Below are 22888 nucleotides of genomic sequence, written 5' to 3' on the forward strand. Positions count from 1 at the left end.
AGCCAAGAGAAAAGCTGACACCAGTAGGTGTCACCATTAGCTGACGCCAGTGATGCCAGTTGTTTAGATTTCAAACACATTCCATTTCATGCCTCACAGAGGACCAGTTGACTACTCTGTGTCCCAAGCCTGGACCTCATCTGATACATTTTTTTGAGGTAGAAGTGTCACTGGATTCTTTCATGTGTCGAGGTGTAGGCAACACAGTTTTTTTTTTTTTTTTTTCGAAAAAACTATGTGGACAGTTTGAACTGTGCTCTTGTGAACTGGGCCAGAAGAATGGCATTTCAGGGCCTGGCAAACTTGGGAGAAACTTTCATGTCCCTAGGAAAGCAGTGTTTTGCTCTGAAGTCAGAGGAGGTGTGTTCTAGCAAAAGCATCGAGCCCAGATCTGCTTTCTCCACATGCATCAGGCCTCAGAAGAGACATCCTAGTGGACAGCCACCTTCTAGGTGTGCCATTTTACTCATGGTGGACATGTGGAGGTAACAATAGAATTCTGTGTGTAGCACTGTTACGGAACTGTCGTCGTGAGAATCAACAAATGTCTTGCTTATGTTTCCTTCTTCCTAAACCCCTTTCCATCAGGGTGTAAGACTCTTAAAGACCAGGAAACACCTGAGGATGTGGTGGAAACATTCTCTGAGCTAGGCATCTGAGTGTTAGCTGTGCCCTTTCTTTTGTCTTCGCTGTGTGGCTTCAGGTCTCCAGCCTCTAGCCCTGTAGACAGTCTCTGGATTGCTTTGTTTACACCCTTGGCCAAGTAGACAGCGTAGTAGAGCAGGGCCCAGAGAACAGGAACCAACTATGTGGCTTGAGTTTCCACTGGCAGGCGTCCGCCCGGATGTACACTATGGGCAGGGTCAGCCTGAGTAGCAGCAAATACAATACTGTGGTTTTAGTTTCTTTGCTGAGCAGGGTTTTTTCCCTTCCTAACTGCTTCTTGAGGTTAGGGACAATGTCTTATTCATCTTCATGTCTCTCATACCCAGCCCAGTGTTCGGCACAGAGACGGTGTCCAGTCAATGAGTGTGTCGCTTCTTTAGGATAAATGTTGAAAGCCACATCTTACTAGGTCTCATGCACTGTGGCCCAGAGGACATTGGAGGCTGAAGTTTATTTAAGTTATTATAAACTTAATCATAAATAAGTTATGAAGCTTAGTTGTAAACTTACTGAAGTTTATTTAAGTTTCATATCTTAACTGTGAAATATAAAAGAAACCTTTCTACCTCTATTCCCATCCACCAGTGCTCTGAATAGAATTTGGCAAAATGCTAGATGGTTACTCAGCAATGCCCTTTCTATAACTGTCCCTTTCTAGATCCAGTCACAATTATTAAGAGATCATCTGATAAGCAAAAAAAGATGAAGCAAATTGAAACTGCATTAGGTCACCTAAGCAAGTCACTCTTAAGACTGAAGAATTTTAGTAGCAGGTTTTTTAGCCTTCTTCTGAATCACGCTGTAATTAACCTTGGAGATCATGTGTTTTAAAAGGAGGATGGACTGGCTGACCAGATGCTAATCCTAGAATACATACTGCCTTAATTATTCCAGGAACTTTCACAAAGAAGCTGGTTTTATTTAAAATGTACAGCCAGTTACAGGAGAATCATGACCGTCTTATGGGCTAAATTAACATCAGAACATGGAGTGCTTCAGCTTGGACATAAAGCAAGGAGGACTCTGCTCTGTTTTTCTCTCTGAGAACTCTGCTCTTACCACTTGGCTTTGTGTACTGAATCTTCTTCCCTCTTTAATAAACCGTATTATTTTTCTTAAATCTACTGTTGTTGCGTGGTTCTTCTTTTTTTTTTTTTCTAAATGGAGTAAATATTGGTACAGACTGTTTGGTGGAGGATGGATAGGCGACCAGAAAGAGGGGGATAAGAAGAAAGTGTTAGTTGCTCAGTCATGTCCGACTCTTTGTGACCCCATGGACTGTAGCCTGCCAGGTTCCTCTGTGCATGGAATTCTCCAGGCAAAAATACTGGAGTGGGTTGCCATTCCCTTCTCCAAGGGATCTTCCTGACCTAGGGATTGAACCTGGGTCTCCTGCATTGTAGGCAGATTCTTTACCAATTGAGCCACCAGGGAAGCCCTATGAGAAGAAAAGTGGTATTTAAAAGCTATAATTTAATGTGCTAAAAGTTTTTAAAATTTCTTTTAGGATAAGGAAACCTGCGTGGGTACCAACAATCAAAGCTACATTTGTGACACAGGACACTGCTGTGGACAGTCTCAGTGCTGCAACTACTACTATGAACTCTGGTGTAAGTCCTTGCCTGGGGGTTTCTTGGTGTCCAAGCATCTAAGTTCACCACCTCTGCTCATTGGGAAACTGAAAGCTGGTCAGCCTTGTTGCTACTCTGTTGGTGGCAGTGTTGGTGAGCAGACTCTGCTAGGTTCTGGAAGCAATCCCTCTGTAGAGGAGGAGCGCTCCGGTGCTCTTTGGACACCGTGAGCTAAAGACTGGAAAATATGGTATGAGCCCTCCTAGGAGGCCATGGTTAGCAGACCTGCTGCAGAAGCTTCTGAGTGGGATTCTCTTGGATGCCCTCTCCAGGGTGTGCCAAGCAGTGGCAACAACCTATGCCCTCTCACGGGTCAGCCCAGCTGCCCAGACTCCCCATCTTTGCAAAGAGAGGTTTGCAGCAGCCAAGGTGCTGTGGATGCCGGGCTTCTCTCTGGATAGCTGTAATGCCATTTTCTTGTAAAAAAAAAAACAAAACAAAAAACAACCACCACCAGGACTTCCCAGATCCCCATAGATCCTCAAGGAGCTGCCTCTGTTTCTGAGGGTCCCTCTCAGTGGGATAATCTTTCCTTAGGTTTTGACCAACAGAGCCCTCCTGGAGAGGAGGAATAGAGGTTCAGCCCCCTTTGTTCCTTCCCCAGATCGCAAAGTGGAGTGTCTGGAAGCTTCTCAGTCCACCTAACCTGTTACTGTCAGCTCAAAGCCATTTTGAGTTGTCAGCTCCACCACCTTGTCACTGGCTCGGTGGGGGCCAGGACCACTTGCACCTTCCTGAGCTGTACAAGGATGGGGACATTGCCCTGGGCTTCAGGGAGTGACCTATACTTTGAGAGTTCACTGAAGCACTTTGTACTCTGATCTTCCTGAAACTCAGATGAAACACTGGGGATACTGGACAAAGAAGGGGAGGGGAGGATGGGAGAGTCCTGAGGGCAGAGCCTTGCCAGGTGACCAGCACTACAGTGGTTCTCAAGCTGTCTGTTGATAGAGGAGGCAGTAGATTGTTTTCCCAGAGAATTATAAGCCCCCATCACTTCCTCCATGTGGAGACAACCTTTGCCACTTGCTTCACATCCTTGCCGTCACCTCCACATCTGCCCTTTTCCCCCTTCTCCTTTCTGATCTCCCCATTCACCCCACATCAGGTATATGTCAGAAAGCAGCTAGAAAGGCTGTTGTTTAAAATGGAAAGGAAATTAGACTCATAGCTGGGAAGCTTCTCCCTCTGAATGCAAATGCATCTTGTAGCCAGTGGGAGTGGTTCCTACAAAGAAGACCTCACCCTCATACTTCCCTTTTGATGACTGGCTTTTCTGCCTCTCTGAGGAATTTCAGGGGTGATTAAGGGCAGACTCTTTCCCAAGGAGAGAACAGGGTTCAAAATGTCCCCATCAGTCCTCCAAGTACATAAGCAGCAGCAGCACAGGCAGGCCTGGAGTTGTTGGTGCTATTTTAGACGGGGTGGGGCCGAGGGACTCACTGGAGAAACACAAAGTGCCAGGCAGGTGGACAGACTGTTTAAATGTTTTAAAATGCAGATAACCACAGGGTTCAAATTCTCCCTCTCACCCCTTATTAAAACAAAAGTCTAAGCTGGGCTGCCAAGAAGCCACAGAGCTGCGGTTTGTTTCTCTGGGGCCCGGCCCAGGCGGCGTCAGTTGCGGAAAGGATGGAGTTGCTGATGGCCCCCATCTCAGATTGACAGAGCCTCCTGAGGCACTGGCAAAACAGACTTAATACCCACCAGAATTGGGTCATGAATGCCAAGGCTGGAGGTGGGGTGACGGGGGCAGGGAGATGTGAGACATAGGTGTCAGCGAGGCAAGTGGTCTGGGAACCAGGCACTTCACCCCACGGGCCTAAAGAAAGCCAGGGGAAGAGCTGCACAGTGGCTAATCACTCCTCCGGTCGTGGTCAGCTGGGGAAAGGAGGAGACCAGACAGAGACTAGTCTGGCTGGGGAGGAAAGACTCACCCCCGTACAAGATGGCCCGTGCTTGCCGAGTTCTCAAGAGACAGAGACTAAAAGCCTGACTTCCTCTTTGTGCCCAGCAATGGCTTTTTGGTCAGAAGATGCCCAGTGAGCGTTGCGCCTCTCTCCGGAATTCTTTGGTTTTTGTCCTTCTTGAGGGCCTGGCCTTGGCCTGGTGTGGAGAGGAGGGAGGTCAAGTGTAGGAATGAGCCCTTTCAGTTCTCATCGGAACTGTGCTTCTGGTCACTTTGAACCCTCTTCTCTCTAATTGCCTCTGAACTCTGCCTGAGTTATGAAAATAATGGGCTTTGGGTTATTCTTTTAGTCTTTTTCCTTTGGAAGGAAAAGATCTCAGCCAGGAAACCCTTGGCAGAGTTTTTGTCAGACAGAGTACCTTTTTAACCATAGTTGCCTACCGGGAAGGCCTCGGGGAAAAATAAATGCCATTTCCATCAACCTTCATACCACTGCTAAGCCAGATTATCCTGTGTGCTGAGGACTGGTGTGCACACACATGCAGAGCACACTTTGCACAGACGCACAAGCACATAGACACACACAGACCTAAAACTTCAACCAGCACCCTTTTCTCCCCTGTCTTTTTAATCTCTTGTAATATAGGCCATTGTCATTAGTGGGTCTGCATCGGTTCAAGAGTGAAAGTCCTGTTTTACCACCGCCATGGTTGAGGCTTTAAGACCTGGCCTTATCATCCCATGTGTTTTTATGGCTCTTGTACTTTCAATCATCATTCAATCGTTTATTCAGCAAACTCTTATTCCAGTGGTTTCAGACTTTGGCAAGCGTCTGCGTTTCCTGGAGGACTTATTAAAGTGTGGATTTCTGGGCCCAAGTCCCAGAGTTTTTGATTTAGTAGGTCTGAGAAGACCTGAGAATTTGCAATTCTAACCCAGTTTCTACTGGATGAGGTGGCCTCTTCTGTGTTAAAGCATGTGGGGAGACAGAATCCTTGTCATCAAGAAGGGAGTCTCTAAGCAGAGAGAGGAGATAATACAACGTGCCTCACTAGTAATGCAAAGTAGAAAGTGGAGTGTGTGTGCCAGGACCACTGTGTATGTGCTAGGAGAATTTGCTTTCGCTGGACAGGATTCGGGCAGGCTGCATGGAGGTGGTAGCATTTGAGTTAGGCCTTAAAGAAAGGGTGGATAGGATTTAAACACATGGAGTAGGATAGGATGACTTCTCAGGCAGAGGAACGCCAGACACCATAGGTCAAGGCTCCATGGGAAAGAAGAGAACATGCATCACATTAACCTTTTCCCTGGGATCGTGCAGTTTACTCGGGAGACAAGGGTGCTGGTGTGCATAAAACTCTGCCGTGGGCTGGGCACCCAGTAAAGTCTGCACACACGTCAGTTCAACCTGCTCTAAGGATAACCCTGCCAGATATGCATAGCCCATTTCTCAGGACCTGGGGTGTTCAGTCACCAGTCAGTTGCAGTTGAGTCGTGGGGTCAGTGCACCTTACACAAAGCCACCCCCTTCCAGAACTCTTAAGTGCCAGGCCAGAAGGTGGTGGGCCCAGGTCGTGGAGGGTCTCGAATGTGCAGGTTTGAGAACTCTGCATGTGGACATTAACTCAATTATCCTCACAATGACCAAGTAGGTAGAAACTGTTATTCTCCCCATTTTACAGATGAGGGAAGTCAAGGCAAAATGACCAGGGTCACAAAGCTAGGATATGAAACTTGTCCAGTCTTTCTGATGAAGTTGCAAGTCCTCTGAAGTCTTCATTTCCCAAATTCAGGCCTTTTCCACAATGGAAAAGGATCTCCTGCTAAGAGCTGTCAAGGGCTAAGGAGGATACCCACCATCCTATGGTGTAGGAGGAGAGCTAGTGGACAGTATACTTTGGCTTCCTAATGAGGAATTTCCTGCCAGTTGGGGAGTGGTGTTTTCCCAAGTTTATAGTGAACTCTGGGGCACATGACTCAGTTCCTACATTGGACTGTGATTGTTTTTAAAAACATGTTTTCCGTTTTGCTTAGCATGACAAGCGTGCCCCACAATGAGGTCACAGCTTTCAAAGGTCACTGGGGAATGTAATCTGTGAGTAGATATGTGTTTGGGGAGGAGGGCATGCTTCTGTCTTTCTCTGTGTGGCTCTTTCTTTAGGTTTTCCTTTTAAAAAACTTTCCTCCTTGTTTGTGAAAACTAGTGAAAAGATCAAAAGTTTGCACAACTCCATAGGGACTAGTCTAGATGGTATCCCTTTTAAAGCTGTGGGGACATGGCTTTGACTACAATCCAGTAGGATCTGTTGTGTGAGGGTCAGACAAGAATGCCTTCTGTCTTCCCACATTAACTCCATCAAGTGGGACCAGTCCTTAGGTGGCTTTTCTGGACCTATGCTAATGCCCCATTATCACACTTGGCCCTTTCTGCTCCCACATCAGTTTTCCCCTAGTTTTGATCCTTACTATTACTTTGTGATACTGTATTAGAAATGCAGAAATTGGAACTCAGTTTGAGACTTTATATCATACAAATGGTACATAGTAGGGAGAGTTTTTCTACCCATGCTACCACATGAAAAGTAAGCAACTGATGGAATTTCAGTAAACATATGAGTTTTCTGGTGCTGTTAGATATGACTGCAGTAACTCTGCCAAAGGTATGCCTTCTACTTGTCTCATTTCTTCCCCCAGTCTCCCACCCTGCCTCATTTTTCCTTTAAAAAAAAAAAAAAAAAAGACCTCTATTTCTATTATACTTCTAGTTCAGTGGAACTTAGGCTTTTTCTGGAACAAGGATTCTCTTAAGAATCTGAAGAACATTTGCAATCTCCTCCTCCAGAAAAGCCTATAAAGGATCAGTCTGGATAGGCTGGAGGTTATGCTCAGTAATAAACAAGTCCAAACTCCTGGAGGTCCTAAAGCAACAGGTTTATTGCTCACACTCTGTGTCCATCACAGGTTGGATGGGAGCTTTGTTCCTACTTCTTTATCCTCTGGGGCCAGACTGACCCTGAAGTCAGTCTAGAATGTTATGACTTGCTATAGCAGAAGGGAATCTAACAGAGGGTCTCACATTAGCAAGAAATGTTCTGGCCTCTTAATGACATCTGTCACTTCCAGTCTCAATTGGTTAGTTAGAAGTAGCCCCAGAATGTCACCTAATCATAAGGGGGTCAGAAATTCAAGCCTACCCACATGCCAGGAAGGGGGAGAACCAGAAATATTTGGCCAACATGAAAACCATGAAAAAAATCTCTGCTATAATAGCTAAGAATTTTTGCCTTAGATCATATATAGTGCAGCACTAAGGTTTAAAGTTAATTTACCTGTAGGTAAGAAACAACTGGAAAAGTGACAGGAGGCAAAAAGTAGAGTTAGGTGCTGATTATCTCATGGGAGAATGTACTTCTAAAATTATGAAGTAACACAGAAGCATAAAGGATTGTGATATGATGCTGGGCAAGTTAATATAGGTAATATAAAAAAGTGGTTAGCCCAGAATCTTTTAGACTTGACTCTAAAATATTCCCTGGTGGCTCAGAGGGTAAAGCGTCTGCCTGTAATGTGGGAGACCCCCGGGTTCAGTCCCTGGGTTGGGAAGGTCCCCTGAAGAAGGAAATGGCAACTCACTCCAGTATTCTTGCCTGGAGAATCCCATGAACGGAGGAGCCTGGTAGGCTACAGTCCACAGGGTCGCAAAGAGTCAGACATGACTGAGCGACTTCAGTTTCTTTCTTTCTTTTTCTAAAATGTTCTCAGAGACAGGCCCTTCAGCATGCTTGCTTATGCTGCCTCCCTTGGGTGTGACCTTACCCTAACCCTGCAAGGCTGGGAGCTGACCGGACCGTAGAGGCAGGAGATGTCACAGGGCAGCAGTGGGAAGCCACTTCACTCCCAGGGCTCCTTTCCGGCCTCAAAACCTTCCCCGAGGGCTCCACTAACAGGACCCAGTCAGCCAGCATTGAAACGAGAGAAGTGTAGGTTAAATTAAGCAGATGTCCGCTGTGACTCTGGGAAGGACCACAAGGGAGACTTCGGACTTAAACTTATGTCTGTGTTCTCTGGTTAGGAAGGAGGTTTTTTTTGTCTGCCTATGGGAAAAGGGGGAAAGATCCTCTCCTCATTGTCCTCCGCCTGTTCTGTCACCAGACCTCGGCAGAAGTTTCTGTTGAACTGTGACATGTGCTAAAAGCAGCAAGGTGTCACGCAGTGGTGTTGCCAGCCTGCCAGGGCTGGAAGGCAGTACTGCTGTCCTGTCTTACCCCGTAGGGGTGGCCCTGTGGGTAGATTCAGAGAGGACACCCCTGGGGGACAGAAAGAAACACCCTTGGTGTTGCCAGAGGCCACACCCTAAATTTCAGTGGGCTCTTTCAAAATATTGTGTTCTGGTACAAACAGGAAAAAAAATCAGGGGTTTATTCATTTGTAATTGTTTACCAGGGGGCTTTTTTTTTTTTTAATATTCATTCTGATAAGAGATATAGAAATACTTAACATTCTAAACACAAACTTATAGTTACAGAGCAGATGATTAAAAAAAATATGTAACATTTGTAATGGAAAAAATTGAAGTTCCTCAGAAATAGGGAGCAAATGAAAAATAATATAATCTAGTCTCATTTAATAAAAACGCACCTTAAAATTATTCCTCAGATTTATTTTAATTGAGAAAAAGTATTTTTTTTCCCAAAGAAGTACATGTTCATCTTAGAAAATTCAGGAATTGCAGATAAGCAAAAAATAAGAACTGGTAACAGAAAATCCTATTGCCCAGGAATAATCTCATGATTAACTTCCTGATCATCCCTCTGGATATTTATACTTTTTTTTAAGCAAAAGTTGGGGTCCTATTTTATGCTGTTTTGTAATTGCTTTTTTTCCCATTTAGTATTTGAAATGTCTTATTATGTCAAAAATAGTATTCTGTGGATAATTTTTTAATGATTCATATCATTTTCATTGTATGAAGACATTCCCAGAGGAATTTTTATTTATTTATTTATTTTAAAAATTTTTAAACCTATTCTTCAGTATCATCAGAGAGTTCACAGTGGAGAAAAACCTTATGAGTGCAGTGAATGTGGGAAATCTTTTACTGCTAGCTCTAGCCTTTGGTATCACCAGAGAGTTCACAGTGGAGAAAAACCTTATGAGTGCAGTAAATGTGGGAAATCTTTTACTGCTAGCTGTGGCCTTCAGTGTCATCAGAGAGTTCACCATTGAGAAAAACCTTATGAGTTCAGTGAATATGGGAAATCTTCTGCTAGCTCTGGCCTTCGGTATCATCAGAGTTCACAGTGGAGAAAGCACTTATGAGTGCAGTGAATGCAGGAAATCTTTTATTAATAAATCCAGTCATTTTGATCATCAGAGAATTCACACTGGAGAAAGGCCTTTTGAGTGCAGTGAATGAGGGAAATCTTAATAGTGGATCAGGTCTATTTGGTTATCAGAGAGTTCACACTGGAGAAGGGGCCTTATGAATGCAGCTAATGAGGAGAGCGGAGAAGGCAATGGCACCCCACTCCAGTCCTCTTGCCTGGAAAATCCCATGGACGGAGGAGCCTGGTGGGCTGCAGTCCATGGGGTTGCTAAGAGTCGGACGCGACTGAGCGACTTCACTTTCATTTTTCACTTTCATGCATTGGAGAAGGAAATGACAACCCACTTCAGTATTCTTGCCTGGAGAATCCCAGGGACGGGGGAGCCTGGTGGGCTGCTGTCTATGGGGTCGCAGAGAGTCGGACACGACTGAAGTGACTTAGCAGCAGCAGCAAACCTATTCAGAAATGTATTCATTTTTTTTTAAGCCAGAAAAAATAAAAATTAGTCACAGATATTTTTAAGTTTTAACTTACTTTGTTTCCAGTTTTATAATTTGAAAGAATAAAATAAAAATTGGGAGAAGAAATTAAAATTTCTTCTCATAATCCCACAACTTAAAGATGTCACTATTTTTGTGTTTTTCTTTCCAATCTTTTTTTCCCCTCTAATCTCTATTTATTTTTTAAAGCAAAATTGCCCATTTATTAAACAAATTAGAAGCCTTTTCTGTATACATGTGAAGATTGAAGAGGGAGTCTTATATTAGGGTTTGCCAGGATTTTATAAATATGATCAAAGAGAACATCAGTGAGAAATGAGAAGGAACAGTCCACCTGGGGAAAAGAGAGCTGTGGGCTTCTCCCCTGCTCCTCTACTCCTCTCTGGAGCCAGGAGGAAGAAGGGGAGACCACTGATACTCCCCAGTCTAAGCTAGCTGCAGGCAGAGCGAGGGAGGTGGGGGAGTGGATTGTTTGTGACGATGTGAGATGGAATTGTACCAGCTCATGTCAAGAGCAGAGGAAGTTGTTTATACTCTCCAGGGAAGTAATGGGCTGAGGCAATTAGAATTTTTCCACCTCTAACTTCCATGACTTCTGTATGATGGAGGCAAAGTGGCAGAGGAAAAAACTTTTATCAGGCAGGCCCTCCGGGGTCCTCTGCAACTGCTTGTCTGCTGAGTTGTGGGGATTCTGAGGGGCTCTTCATTCTTGGTGAGGAGCCTGGGAGCCATCATTTTGGGCCAGGGCTGGGGAGGGGAGATGGGCATCAAGAGGGGCTGAAGCATTTTCTCAGATCTCTTAAGAAAGGAAGGGCACATTTTCCTGAAAGGTAAGCATACTTAATGCCCACCAGACCTAAAATATAGGAGAACCTAGGGTGCTAGACCAACACCTCAGCACTCCTCCCCTCCCCCAAGAGCCTGGGGGCACCCCGGAGTGAGTAACCTCTTTTAGGGTCACTTTTCTTAACATTCCTGCCCTCTTCCACCCCACATATCTTTCACTCTGGTACAAACATTTATGAAAATTGAATACAGGTTCTGAATGTAACTTCCAGGCAAGGCTCAACAGTACTAGCTTCAGCGAGGTGCACACCATCCCAGAGTCTCCCTGTGCTGCGAGCGGCCCCTCCAGCTGGTGTCCCACTGGCATTCACGGTGTGCCCGCCCCTCTCTGTCTCTCCTCCCCTCCCAGGGTTCTGGCTCGTGTGGACCATCATTATCATCCTGAGCTGCTGCTGCGTCTGCCACCACCGCCGAGCCAAGCATCGCCTTCAGGCCCAGCAGCGGCAGCATGAAATCAACCTGATCGCCTACCGGGAAGCCCACAATTACTCAGCGCTGCCATTTTATTTCAGTACGTACTCCAGAAGCCACCAAACCCACTCTCAGAGGGAGTGGAGGGGCGGGGGGCGGGTAGGACACATAGACTGTGGGCCTCAGGGGTTTGCCTCTTTATGCCTAGAGCAGGGTCTCAGAAGTGGGAACAAGAGGGTGTGCACCTTGAGCACGGAGAAGCCAGGGCTGTGGATGGTAGCCCCTGGGCCGTTCCATTCCACACTGGCTAGGTTCTCACTGCATCTCTGCTCCTTTAGATTTTTGTTCGGCAGGTTGTTGAATGGTGTATGTTGTGAATGAGTTGAGATATTGAGGTCAGTGGCCTTGAAATCTCCATTTTGCTTCCTGCCATGTGATATGCCTCAGCAGAGGCTGCCATAAAAAGGGCAGGAGTGGGAGGTGATATTGGGATTTCCTGAGAACCAAGAAACTCAGTGATTCACTGAAGGGCACACTCATCTGACTTCCCTGGAGTTCCTTCCACTAATCTCTCAAAGGATTGGTGGAGGCCCAGTGGTGCAGCCTGTCCAAAGGCATTCTGCAGTGTGTTCCACAGAATAAAATAGTTGTGAATTTGGAATTCCTCATCTAGAAGAGTTAAGTGCTTAGCACAGTGGCCGGTGTATAGTAAGTGCTCAATAAATGCTAGCAATCACTGTTATAATTAGATCATCTGTGTCTCAAAGCAGAAGATTACTCACCTGCCATATTCCTAATAAGCCTTGATGACAGGTCCCTGTGTTGGTAAGCCACCTACCTGCTCTTGGTCTGAAGCAGGATGGGGTTTGGTGTGTCTTTCCAGCCATACTAGGGTGAGAGGCAATACAGATATCCAGCCTCCCAGAGAAAGGCTCTCTTCATGATGTACATCTGGAAAATCGGGGAAGTGGGTGCAAAGTGGAAGAAAGAAGTGTCAGGATGTTTTAAGTTAGGGCCCCTAACCCTGAGGCCTAGGGGATACAGATGGCAGACACAATCTGAGCCAGAAACACAAGACTTAGGAGCATGTGGAAACAGGTCCCTTCCAGACAGAACTCTCTTGGCCATTCACCACATTTGCTGAACCTCTGCCTTAACTCCAGATGAGCAGAAGTCCTTGCCTGTGAAGCAGCTTTAGGGGCTCTCAGATTTCAAGAAGCTAGCATAGGTACTCTTAGTCTGTCCCTCTTTCTCTGCAAAGTCGCTCACAGCCCTTTGTCCTGCCTGCACCTGAGAGTCGTCACTTGGTGGATATTCTGGGGGTGGGATGTGTGAGCCTGCAGTCTGTCCTGTAACAATTGCCAGTGCAGTAATTTCTCCTCCCTACCTCCCCGTTTTAGGGTTTTTGCCAAACTATTTACTACCTCCTTATGAGGAAGTGGTGAACCGACCTCCAACTCCTCCCCCACCATACAGTGCCTTCCAGCTCCAGCAGCAGCAGCAGCAGCTACCTGCACCGTGTGGCTCTGCAGGCAGCAGCCCCCCAGGCACCGACCCCACCAGGGGCTCCCAGGGGGCGCAGAGCAGCCCCTTGTCCGGGCCCAGCAGAAGTAGCACGCGACCCCCAAGCATCACTGACCCTGAGCTCTCCGACGTGCCAGCAGACCCAGCAGCCACCAAAACCCCTGGCATGGAGCCCAGCGGCTCTGTGGCTGGCCTGGGGGAGGTGGACCCCACGGCCTTCCTGGACAAGGATTCCGAATGTAAGGAGGAGCTTCTGAAAGAGTACAGCTCCGAGCAGGGCAGCGCCCTCCCTGACAACAAAGACAAGACACCTGGCAGACACCGCCGCTTCACGGGTGACTCAGGCATCGAGGTGTGTGTGTGCAACCGGGGCCACCATGACGACGACCTCAAAGAGTTCAACGCGCTCATTGACGATGCTCTGGACGGGCCCCTGGACTTCTGCGACAGCTGCAACGTGCGGCCACCTGGTGACGAGGAGGAAGGTCTTTGCCAGCCCTCCGAGGAGCAGGCCCGGGAGCCCGGGCATCCACACCTGCCAAGGCCACCTGCCTGCCTGCTGCTGAACACCATCAATGAGCAGGACTCCCCAAACTCCCAGAGCAGCAGCTCCCCCAGCTAGAGCAGGTCCTGCCTACACCTGAGAACTTGGCCATGCAACCAGGGTAGGGGAGAACCATGCGAGAAGCATTAAGTAACTGTGTTCCTTCCCCCCTACCCCGTGCTCCTGCATTTTCCTGCATCTCCAGGTACAGTTTGGGGTGTGGGTGGCTTGCCCCCCGACAGAAGCACAGTGCCGTGGAGGGCTGAGAAGTTATCCTGTGACTCATTCCTCATACCCCACCCCATTCCCCTTTACCTCTTTTAAAGTCACATCTCACTACCTGCTTGGGTCAGAGAGATGTGTGTTCAGAAGCCCCCAAGGAGGGGATGAGACCGTGCCCTGAGGTGACTCTTGGTGATGGAATGGATGTGCTTTCCGGTGTTGGTTTATGAGAACCTTGCTGCATCTCTGTCCAGAAGAGGTGGCTGGTCTCAGCCCTGGATGAAGAAGGAAGCTCACAGAGGCCCAGGGATTGTTGCCCCTTGCTACCAGCATCTGTGGTGCCAGAATTGTGTTCTGCTGTGGTGGGGAGGAGAGTTGACTGGCAGTGTGGTGGGTTGGTAAGGGACTTGTGCTCTCAAATTCCAGGTGACGAGCTCGCAGTGGTGCCAGGGTGTACTGGAGGGGCCCCTCCCTTCCCAGCAGGGTCTGGCTGGCCTCAGGCTGGAAAATTATATACCTGCCTTTGGTTTTGTTTTGTTTTTTTAAAGAAAAAACAACAACAAAAGCAAGCTGAAAACAACAACTTGACCAGTGGGCAGGCAAGAATTCTGTTTTGGAAAAGGGAAGTTTGTGTCTTTTTCTCAACTTGGCCTTCAAAGAGCCTGGCTATAGTTGAGCCAGGAGATACATAATGTGCAGGCTTGGGTGGAGACTGTCTCTGGAACTCCTGTGGGTGAGCAGGAGGCCCTGCAGTGTGGCAGCGGATGGAGGTGCAACTTCCCATTGTCCCTGCCCTTTGACCTGCGCCAACGGGTGACCAGTGCCCTCCTCCCATCCCAGACACACATCTGCCGGCCTTCACGTCTCACTGTTCTCTACGAACAAATGAGGCTGTGGGTCCTGAGAAAGGGCAGGCCCACAGTCTGGCTCTCACACAGTATTTTCTCTTGATTCTGAATAAGTTGTTTTGTTTATTTGTTTTTTCAAACTGACCACTTGGAAAAAAAATGCCTTGGTTATCTGTGGTTTTCATGCCCTTTGCCTGCTCTGCACCGCCCCTTGAGTGGGGTATCTAATTTTTGTAGCCTATGTAAAGAGTCTCAGTGGCCCAGATAGGAGGGTGGAGGCAGCCCTCCTGAAGGACCACAGGATCCTTAATTCCTGTAGTTTTGCTTCAGAAACCAGGTGAGCTTTGATAGGAATAATCTGAATGGAGAAAGCAAACTGCCGAAACTAACATTCCCTGCCCAGCCCTGTTCACATGAATAGCTTGGTTCTTCCCCCACTCTTGAATGATGATATTCAGAGTAGGCGTTGACGTTTTGGTTAAGAAAGGAAGGTATATATCTGTATATATATATATGAATACACACGTATCCATGTGTATGTGTATATATATGTATATGTATATAAACACATACACACAAAATAGACAAATCTGAGGCTGTGAGGTGAACAAGTGTCTGCATTTGGAGTCCACAAAACCAAAATCCATGTTGAACAAGTGCAGTCTGTATACGATGACTTTTCCAGTAACCTGTGTGTGTCTGTCCATTGTGTGTGAGCCCCCAGCCCTGTTTTCCTGTGAATATACTTTGAACGGCAGCCACTCTGCTCACATTACCATGCGTTCGGAGCAGGCGCAGCCCTCTCAAGGTAATTTATTTTACACATTTACTGTTTACTGAGCAAATGTCTGACTGTGCACTCGGGTGTACTCAGCAGTGCTGTTGACGGCAGTCCCCACTTTTGCCAGAGATACTGTGCTCTGAGTAGAGGTTTTACTCTACCCCTCACTGCAATTTGCACATTGCTCCATGGACACGCGGAGGCCTGTGTCCTGTTCCCCGTAAGCGGAAAGTGCTCTGAACCTGTCCGCTTTCCCCGGCTGCTCCTAGCCCTCGGCATCGGCCCCCAGGGGGGTCCAGACCCCTTCAGGACAGAGGGCCAAGGTGGAACCTCAGACTGAAGCTTGACTGGATCTTCAGGGTCAAGCTCAGACTGCCTTTGGCCCAGGCATCGGCCCTACCCAGAATTGCCAGGAGGCTTTGACGGCCACCACAGTGCCATAGGGCTTACCTCCCTCTGCTGAGGTCCAGCACATGGCCGACATGTGGCCAGAGCAGGCAGGCGTGTGCCTGCAGCCCCCCTCAGATGCCTTTCCTGACGCCTTTTTTTTTTCATCCCAAACAACTCACTGAAGTGTCTCAAAGGCTATCAAGTTTTACCAAAATGAACCCTGTTTGAGTTAACTGGTCAAAGGGGTGGATTCTGGCCCTCTGAAGATTCCTTCTCCAGTCAGATTGGGGAACTGGTGTGCAGGTTTACTGCTGGGTTCACTGCAGTGTCTGACCCTAAAGGCACGAGAAGAAGAGAACGAAAATGTGGCAGGTGGAGCTGGACTCAAGTCCTGTGTCACCGCCTGGCCCCTGCTGCCTGAGGCTGCCCTGCACATGGACGCACGGGAGTAGGGAGCTGAAGGACCCTTGAGGGGCCGGGGAGATGGAGGGAGCCTGGTATTCCAGGCAAGTGAGAAGAAAGGGATGGGTCAAGGGTTTGGTGCTACAGTCGGAAGATTTGCAACTGCTAACACATTCCTGTGTGAGGCACATCACCCTTTGTCAGTTATTGTGAATATGTGTATTTTAAGCAATAAGATTCAGCTGGTCAGACTTTTCTGGGCAGTCTCGGTGACGCATTTCCTGTGCTGTGATTGTTCTGAAGACAGAGTGGCTCTAACCACTGTGAGAAGCCCAAATAAAATCCATCCCCAAAACCTGATTACGCTTTTTCCTTGCAATGTTTGTTCCTTTTTCCTCCTCCCCTTGAGATTCCTCACCTTCTCCACATAGAGGCCAAGAGACATCACAGCTGTCAGGACAGGCAGCTGGGCTGAGGTTGCTGAGGGCACTTTCTGTCCTGAGGACTTCCCCTCAGACCCCTTTCTCTGCCAAGAGGATATTTCTGAGTTCTTCATAAAGTCCTACAAACAGGTTAAAAGCAGACCCCCCCTAAAAGCAGAAACACATTTTGTTAGAGAGTACATAGCTAAGACATGATATTTAAAGGAAGCAAACTCTTCTGGGGAACTCTTGTATTGGTACGGTAGAGTTGTGGGTGGGTGCTTGGCCTCGGAATTTAATACACAAGATGCAGCATGGAGTCCCTATTTTGTGCTCAGCACTGTACTGGATCCTGAGGAGAATGTGAAAGAAATGTGTAAGACAAGGCCCCTCCTTCTAGAGGTTCAGTTACAGTGGAGAGGACGAAGCAAACTCATGTGAAATAGCTAACCAGCAATGTGAGGGCAGTTGAGAGGAAGTGGGCACTACAGATTCAGAGAAGCTTGAGGAGCATGGGGGTAGTTCAGGGCTTCCATTCCAGGCAGGGACCACAGAACTGATTTTCAGGTGTCTGGGAGCCACTGGTATGCCAACATGTGCCATAATGGGCCCATGAGCCTTCCCTCAGACTTAATTGTCACTTTACCCTCTGCTTAAGACTGTCCTCCTAGCACTTTGAGTCAATGGTATTAAAGTCCCTTCTCCAAAACTGGGAAGGAACAGCCTTCTGCCTCTACCCAGAAAGAGGGGAACACCCTCACCCAGTGAGACTTCTCTGGGCCACATGCAGGTGGGCAAAGCAGGATAATGAGTACCCACAGAACCCTCCCGTGAGGTCTTGCCTCCCCAGGTGGAGTGATGGGCCAGTAGGGTATGCTGACAGAGAGCATTGTCTTTTCTAGCCCCTGGGTTTGCCCAGCAGTCAGCCCGGTGGTTTCTGAGAGTGCAGGAATGCCAGGCATGCTCCTGGCCCCATCTGACCCTGGGCCAGAGGATGCAGCCCTGGCCCTTCAGTGACTCTGGTGGGATGGTTGCTGCCTAGTTCCTTCTAAACTGTTGGGCTCCTCTAGGTAACCTCAGGGGAGCCATGTTAGCATCTAGGGACAGTTATGTTCTAAAGGCACAGGAAGGAACTGGCAGAGTACATCATTCTTAGCTTCTTAAGCTAAGGTCTGAATGGTACAAAAACAAAATGGTACAGCTATTGCAGGTTGCATACCAGAGGCTGTTCGTCTACTCTTACTGCCCAGGTCATTAGCGACCCCCTCACAGGACCCCAGGCTCCTGGGTCACTGAGTTCCTGATTTATCAAATGAGGTGCAGCATTTGCTGTCTTTACCATCCCTGGTGACCAAGTTCAGGTGGAGACCATACCAGTGCCTTGAAAGCACAAAACAGTAGATTTGATGAACAAGAATTTCAAGAAACACCCCCTGTTGTCCAGTTTGCTATATTTTCAGCCAGGGGGCAAAAATCAAGGTTTAGCTCAGGAGAAGGAGCAGGAAGTGGGTTTGGCTGACTGTTGAAACCTGCTGGAAACCTGGTTTTCATTGGAAAGGGCCTTGGGTCTTGTTCATTTCATTGGAAAAGGCTGTGGGAGATGTTTGGGATACAGTTCCCAGCTGGGACAGGCGACTGGCCTTAAGAGCTGAGCACTTCCGAGCACCTACCATGTGCTAGGCATTGGGGATGCCTTAGACCTGGCTTCTCTTTAGAAGAGCTAATAATAGTCTAGCAAGGGAGAAGGGCACATGAACAGTTTTAGCAGTACATGGTAAGTACCATGAAACGTGTACACAGGATGCTGTAGAGGAGAATGTAGCCCACCTGAGGGTTCAGGGCAGCCTTCCTGGATCTGGGACCTCTAAACTGAGCTTGCCAAGTGAAGAAAGGTGGAAGGGCAATTCCAGGCAATCAGTCTGCAGATTATTGAATGCCAACTGTATGCCAGGTGCTGAAAAGCACAAAATTAATGTGGGAAACTTAAAACAGGAGAATGTGGTGTCATGTCTAAAACTGAGCAGTTTCATCCCTCTAGGTAATTGCCTTCTGGAAAGTGACAGGAGATGAAACTGGAGAGGTAAGCTGGTAATAAAAAGATTTTAATGTGTCCTTATTTATTGACTTTATTAACACCAGGTCTTTAGCATAAGCATCTTACCTATATTTTCTTATTTTAGCCTCAAAGCAGCCCTCTGAAGTATGGGCTATTAATTATTCCTGCTTTATTAATTGGGATGAAGCATTCAGAGGAGTTAATTAACTGGTCCAAGATCACACAGCTGGTGGAGTTGTGGTAGAGTCAGGATTAAAACACATCTGTTGATTGCCAAAGGACTGCTTAACTAGTTGGCCAGAGAGTGAAGAGTTGTATCGTTTGGGCTCACAAGCCACGTGAACTTTTTCTTTTCAAAGGTGAGAGGGAATCAGAGAAGGATGTGTTGAGCAGGGGAGTAAGATGGTAGCAATTGAATCAGACATGGCTTCCTCTGGAGCTACTTTATTCCCTCTTCCTCTCCCCTTGCCTCATTATAAGCCCCCACAGAGGCCCCACACCCAGCCAGCTTTCACCTACCAGAGCCCCTCAGTGCTGAAATGGCAGGTTGTTCAGTAACCCCTTGGAAACACTGTAAAATATTCAGGAGTTATTTGGACCTTCTTTGTGTCTCTTCCTTGCAAGAGTGTTTCGCTCTTCCTCAGAGATTAAAAACAACAACAACAACTTTGTGGCAGTTGAGAGGGAGAAGAGGATTTTTGTTTGAGCTAAAATTTCTCCTTCTGTATCAGCCTGCTCCTCGCCACAATTTAACCTTCCCTTGAGCATCTTCTCACTAAGGAGTCTCAAGAAACAATACCACTGGAAAATGTTACAGAACATCCTGGTGTTGGAACTGTGAAAAGTTGTCTTTGGGGTCTCCACCCACTTCCCACCTGCCAACCTGCCCTGGCTCCAGCAGAAAAGGGGGCAGTGGGCAAGGCCATCTGGAGCTGCAAGAGGGGGGCCTCCTGTGGTCCTGTCCTGCAGACAGACCCATCTGGATACCTGCTCCCCTCCCTGACCAAGCTGGTAGCCTTTGGGAGGTTTGTGTAAAACCCTTAGAGAAGGTCTGATTTGGTGGGTCTGGACATAGGCACTGAAAATAAAACCAGAATCTATTAAGCACTGAACAGGAAATGGAGATTCCTATTTGGTCCTTAGCAAAGGACCTTTGGTCCTCTGAGGTTGGTGGTGCTATTTCTACACACCCATATTACAGGTGAGAACACAGAGGTTCAGAAAGGCCTAATCAGTGGCCTGTGCTCACTGGTCCATAAGTGACGACTCTGAGAGAACTTGCTCCTGCAGCCTGACCTCTTTTACCTTTTGTAACTTCTAACAGTGTGAACCTCTCTTCTCACACAGCCCTTTCTGCTTTTCTTCCTCACCAGAACCTCAGATAATGGCAGCAGGTGGTAAATTACCCCACTTTCCCAACGAGAAGTCAACAGTGAGCCTAACAGTGAGAGCCTGAGATCCCTGGGGACCAGAACCCGGGGCCTCCTCCTGCAGGCCTTCCCCCACCCCTCTAGAGCCTCTGTGATTAGATTCCTGTCCTGAGATGTGTGTTTGTCCCCACAAGCGTCTCGCTGGAGAGAGGGCTCTTCATATGCTGCAGGTTTAGTGGCCACCAGAGGCCGACCAGAGCATTCACACACTCACCCACCCACACCCCACTAGGTTACCAGTGAGGGGCTCTTCTCCTCCCCTCAGAACGGGGACTTTGGGGAACCACTCTTCTGACGACAGGGACAACCTGTTTCCCCTGCGAAGGCCAGCTCTTACAACTCCTGAGAACTGATCATTAAATTTTCAGGAGTTTATGAGCTATTTAATCACAAAACTTATATAAGCTTGCAATTGAGTAAATTATATGTAAAACAAAGGTAATAAATACACAAAACTGATCATTTCCTAGTTATTTTACTACATTGCTATTATCAGTGCCCTTGAGGTATATGTCTATGTAGGGTGAGAATATTGTATAATGGTATTAACTGTGTAATATAATGACAAATAGTATGTTATGCTACTGGGAGTCTCTTCCCCAGCTCCTGTGTGACATTATATTGGTGGCTTGAAATTGGTCATGATGGGAATGTTCACACCACAGTGAAAAATCAGGGCTGTTCCCTCCCACCAGCACCAGATAACGAGTTGTTCAATGTTTATTTGCCATCACACCACTACTCTGGTTAAGGGCAGCCTGAGGCTGAAAAGGTGGCTGTATGGTCTTGATGAAGACCGAGCTTTGCCAAAGATCTGGATTTCCTTCTGCATAAGGAGTTAGGGTTCTTTTATCACCAGACCAATTAGTTGAGTGATGTAGAGAATCTGACTCATTGCTCTTGTGTGTCTAACCTTCTGCTTGTCAGGTTGTCATTCAGCCAAAAGAACACAAGAGGGCTCAGTCTTGAATTCCAGAGATGCTGGGACAGACAGTGTCCCTGGCGGTCACACCCGTTTGCAGCCCACGCAGGCGTTCAGATGCACACGTGATTCCACACCAAGGAACGGAAGCTGAGCACTAAAAGGATTTAGGTCAGTGGAAAATGGCCTTCCAGGCAGGGGAAGGGCAGTTTGGGCAGGTGTCAGAAGTCACTTCCGGAAAGGACACTCAACTGTACTCTCTCTCCCCAGCCAGACAGCCAAGCCCTTCTGCACAGATGCAGAAGACCTGTGGGGAGAGCGTGCTGGCTACTCATTCCACATCACTGAAATATTCCGGGTTCTTGCCCCAGCCCTGCAGCTGAGTCGCTGGGTGATTTAGGGCACGTTATCGCCCCACACACCTGCCCCCTTGGCCCTCAGGTTTCTCCCCTTCACCTCTCATTTTATGGCCAGACAATGGTCTGAATCAGTAGCTGGGAAGTGGTTGATTCCATCCCAGTTACACTTGCCCACTTCTTCTAAAGGGGATGTTGTTCCTTTCAGAGTCTGAGCAGATTGGAGCACTTCCCTCCTCCAGCTGGGCCGCTCTCCACTCTCTGAGCCAAGGGCTGCTCAGCTCTGGACCAGCGACCAGCCGGCGGGGTCAAGGAACCCGGGAGAAGCAGGGGGCCACCTCCAGTTTAACCCCTTTCTCCTCAGCTCGCGGTGGTGTCATCTCTCTCGGCTCCTGTGCTGGGGGCTGAGTCAGCCTCAGCTGCCCACTGACTCCTCTGGGCTCTTTAGCAAGGCCTCAGGGTCATGGGCCAGAGAAGGCCAGGACTGAGTTGGGGAACAGGAGTCAGGTACCCCTGGATTAGCAAAGCTCTTTGAAGGAAGAAGATGCTGCTGTGATGGAAAGCCATGACCCTCCCTCCTTGTGGGGCTCCCTTGATTTCGTCTGTCTGGAACTTGGCCAGAGGGTCTCAGGCTTGTCCTCCCAGCCGGTCCAGAGCCCTTCTCCAGTCAGGACTGGGTCGCTGATGATCTGACCCTGGTCTGGCTGGCGCCAGGGAGCTGTGGTTGGGGCCTCTCTCTAGGCTAGAGAGCAAGGGCCAGTTTCTCCCAGGGCATCTCAGGACATCGTTTGCTTGCGGACTGGCCAGCAGCCAAGGTTTAAAGATGCTGGATTTAGGGTTTGAAGAAGGTTCTGTTTTCTAGTAAGGCATTTACAGGCTTCCTGGGGTTTGGGGGTGGGGAGTGGGGACAGAGCCTCAGTGTTTTAGCAGAAGGCTGCTGTGGAAGCCCTTCCCTGGTGGTGGTTACTCCAGCACAGAACAAGGAAAAGGAGACCTATCAGTCTTTGGGGACCAAGACAGAAGGAGGAGTAGTGGTGGGTTGAGTTTGTGGATTACAGACAACTCCTCCAAAGACAAACCTTTGAGGTACACACAGCAATGACTGGATCAAAGCCAACATGACCTGCTGCTCTACTTTCAAAGTGTAAACTTAATCCCACTACTTCTTGCCATCTCCCCTGCCATCCCCAGGGTGTAAACCACCATCGTTTTGCTCTCAGGGACCAGCACAACCTCCTCCACCAGTCCCAACTCTCATCTCTCTGCAGACCAGTTTCCACTTGGATGAACTTTAAAAAATATGAACCAGACATTTCCACTTAAATGTATAAACCCTCCTATGACTTCCTCTCATACCTGGACTAGAAACCGGAACTCCTTCCTGCTACTTAGAGACACTCTGTGGGACCTGGTCCTGCCTGCAGTCCCTTCATCAGGGACCATTCTTCCCCTCATTGGCATTGCTCTAGACGGAGTGGCCTCTCCGACGATGAGAGCCTTTTCCATGCGGCTCCCACAGCGTGGGGCACCTCCCCCTAGTTCATGCCTCCCCCAACCTTTCATTCACAATGGCCACCCCCACCTTGACCATTCACCTCACATCATAGGCACCCAGTATAATTGACTCCAAAGCACTTATGAGTTTCTGAAATGTTCATTTGTCAGCCCTCATTAGAATTTTAAGTTTCATGAGGCCAAGGA

At 47.9% G+C, this 22888-nt stretch overlaps 1 protein-coding gene across 2 annotated transcripts in view; it reads left to right on the plus strand.

Moving 5' to 3' along the window:
* Window positions 1-16361, plus strand: part of WBP1L (WW domain binding protein 1 like) — a 59130-nt gene extending 42769 nt beyond the window's left edge. For both annotated transcript variants that reach the window (XM_043925346.1, XM_043925347.1), the window contains exons 2-4: window positions 2174-2276; window positions 11229-11390; window positions 12691-16361. In XM_043925346.1, the coding sequence (XP_043781281.1) occupies window positions 2174-2276; window positions 11229-11390; window positions 12691-13436 (1011 nt within the window). In that variant the 3' untranslated portion in view covers window positions 13437-16361. The remainder of the gene's footprint in view (window positions 1-2173; window positions 2277-11228; window positions 11391-12690) is intronic.
* The last annotated feature ends 6527 nt before the right edge of the window (window positions 16362-22888 follow it).

Source organism: Cervus elaphus, chromosome 15, assembly GCF_910594005.1.
Source record: "Cervus elaphus chromosome 15, mCerEla1.1, whole genome shotgun sequence".
Taxonomy (NCBI): Eukaryota; Metazoa; Chordata; class Mammalia; order Artiodactyla; family Cervidae; genus Cervus; species Cervus elaphus.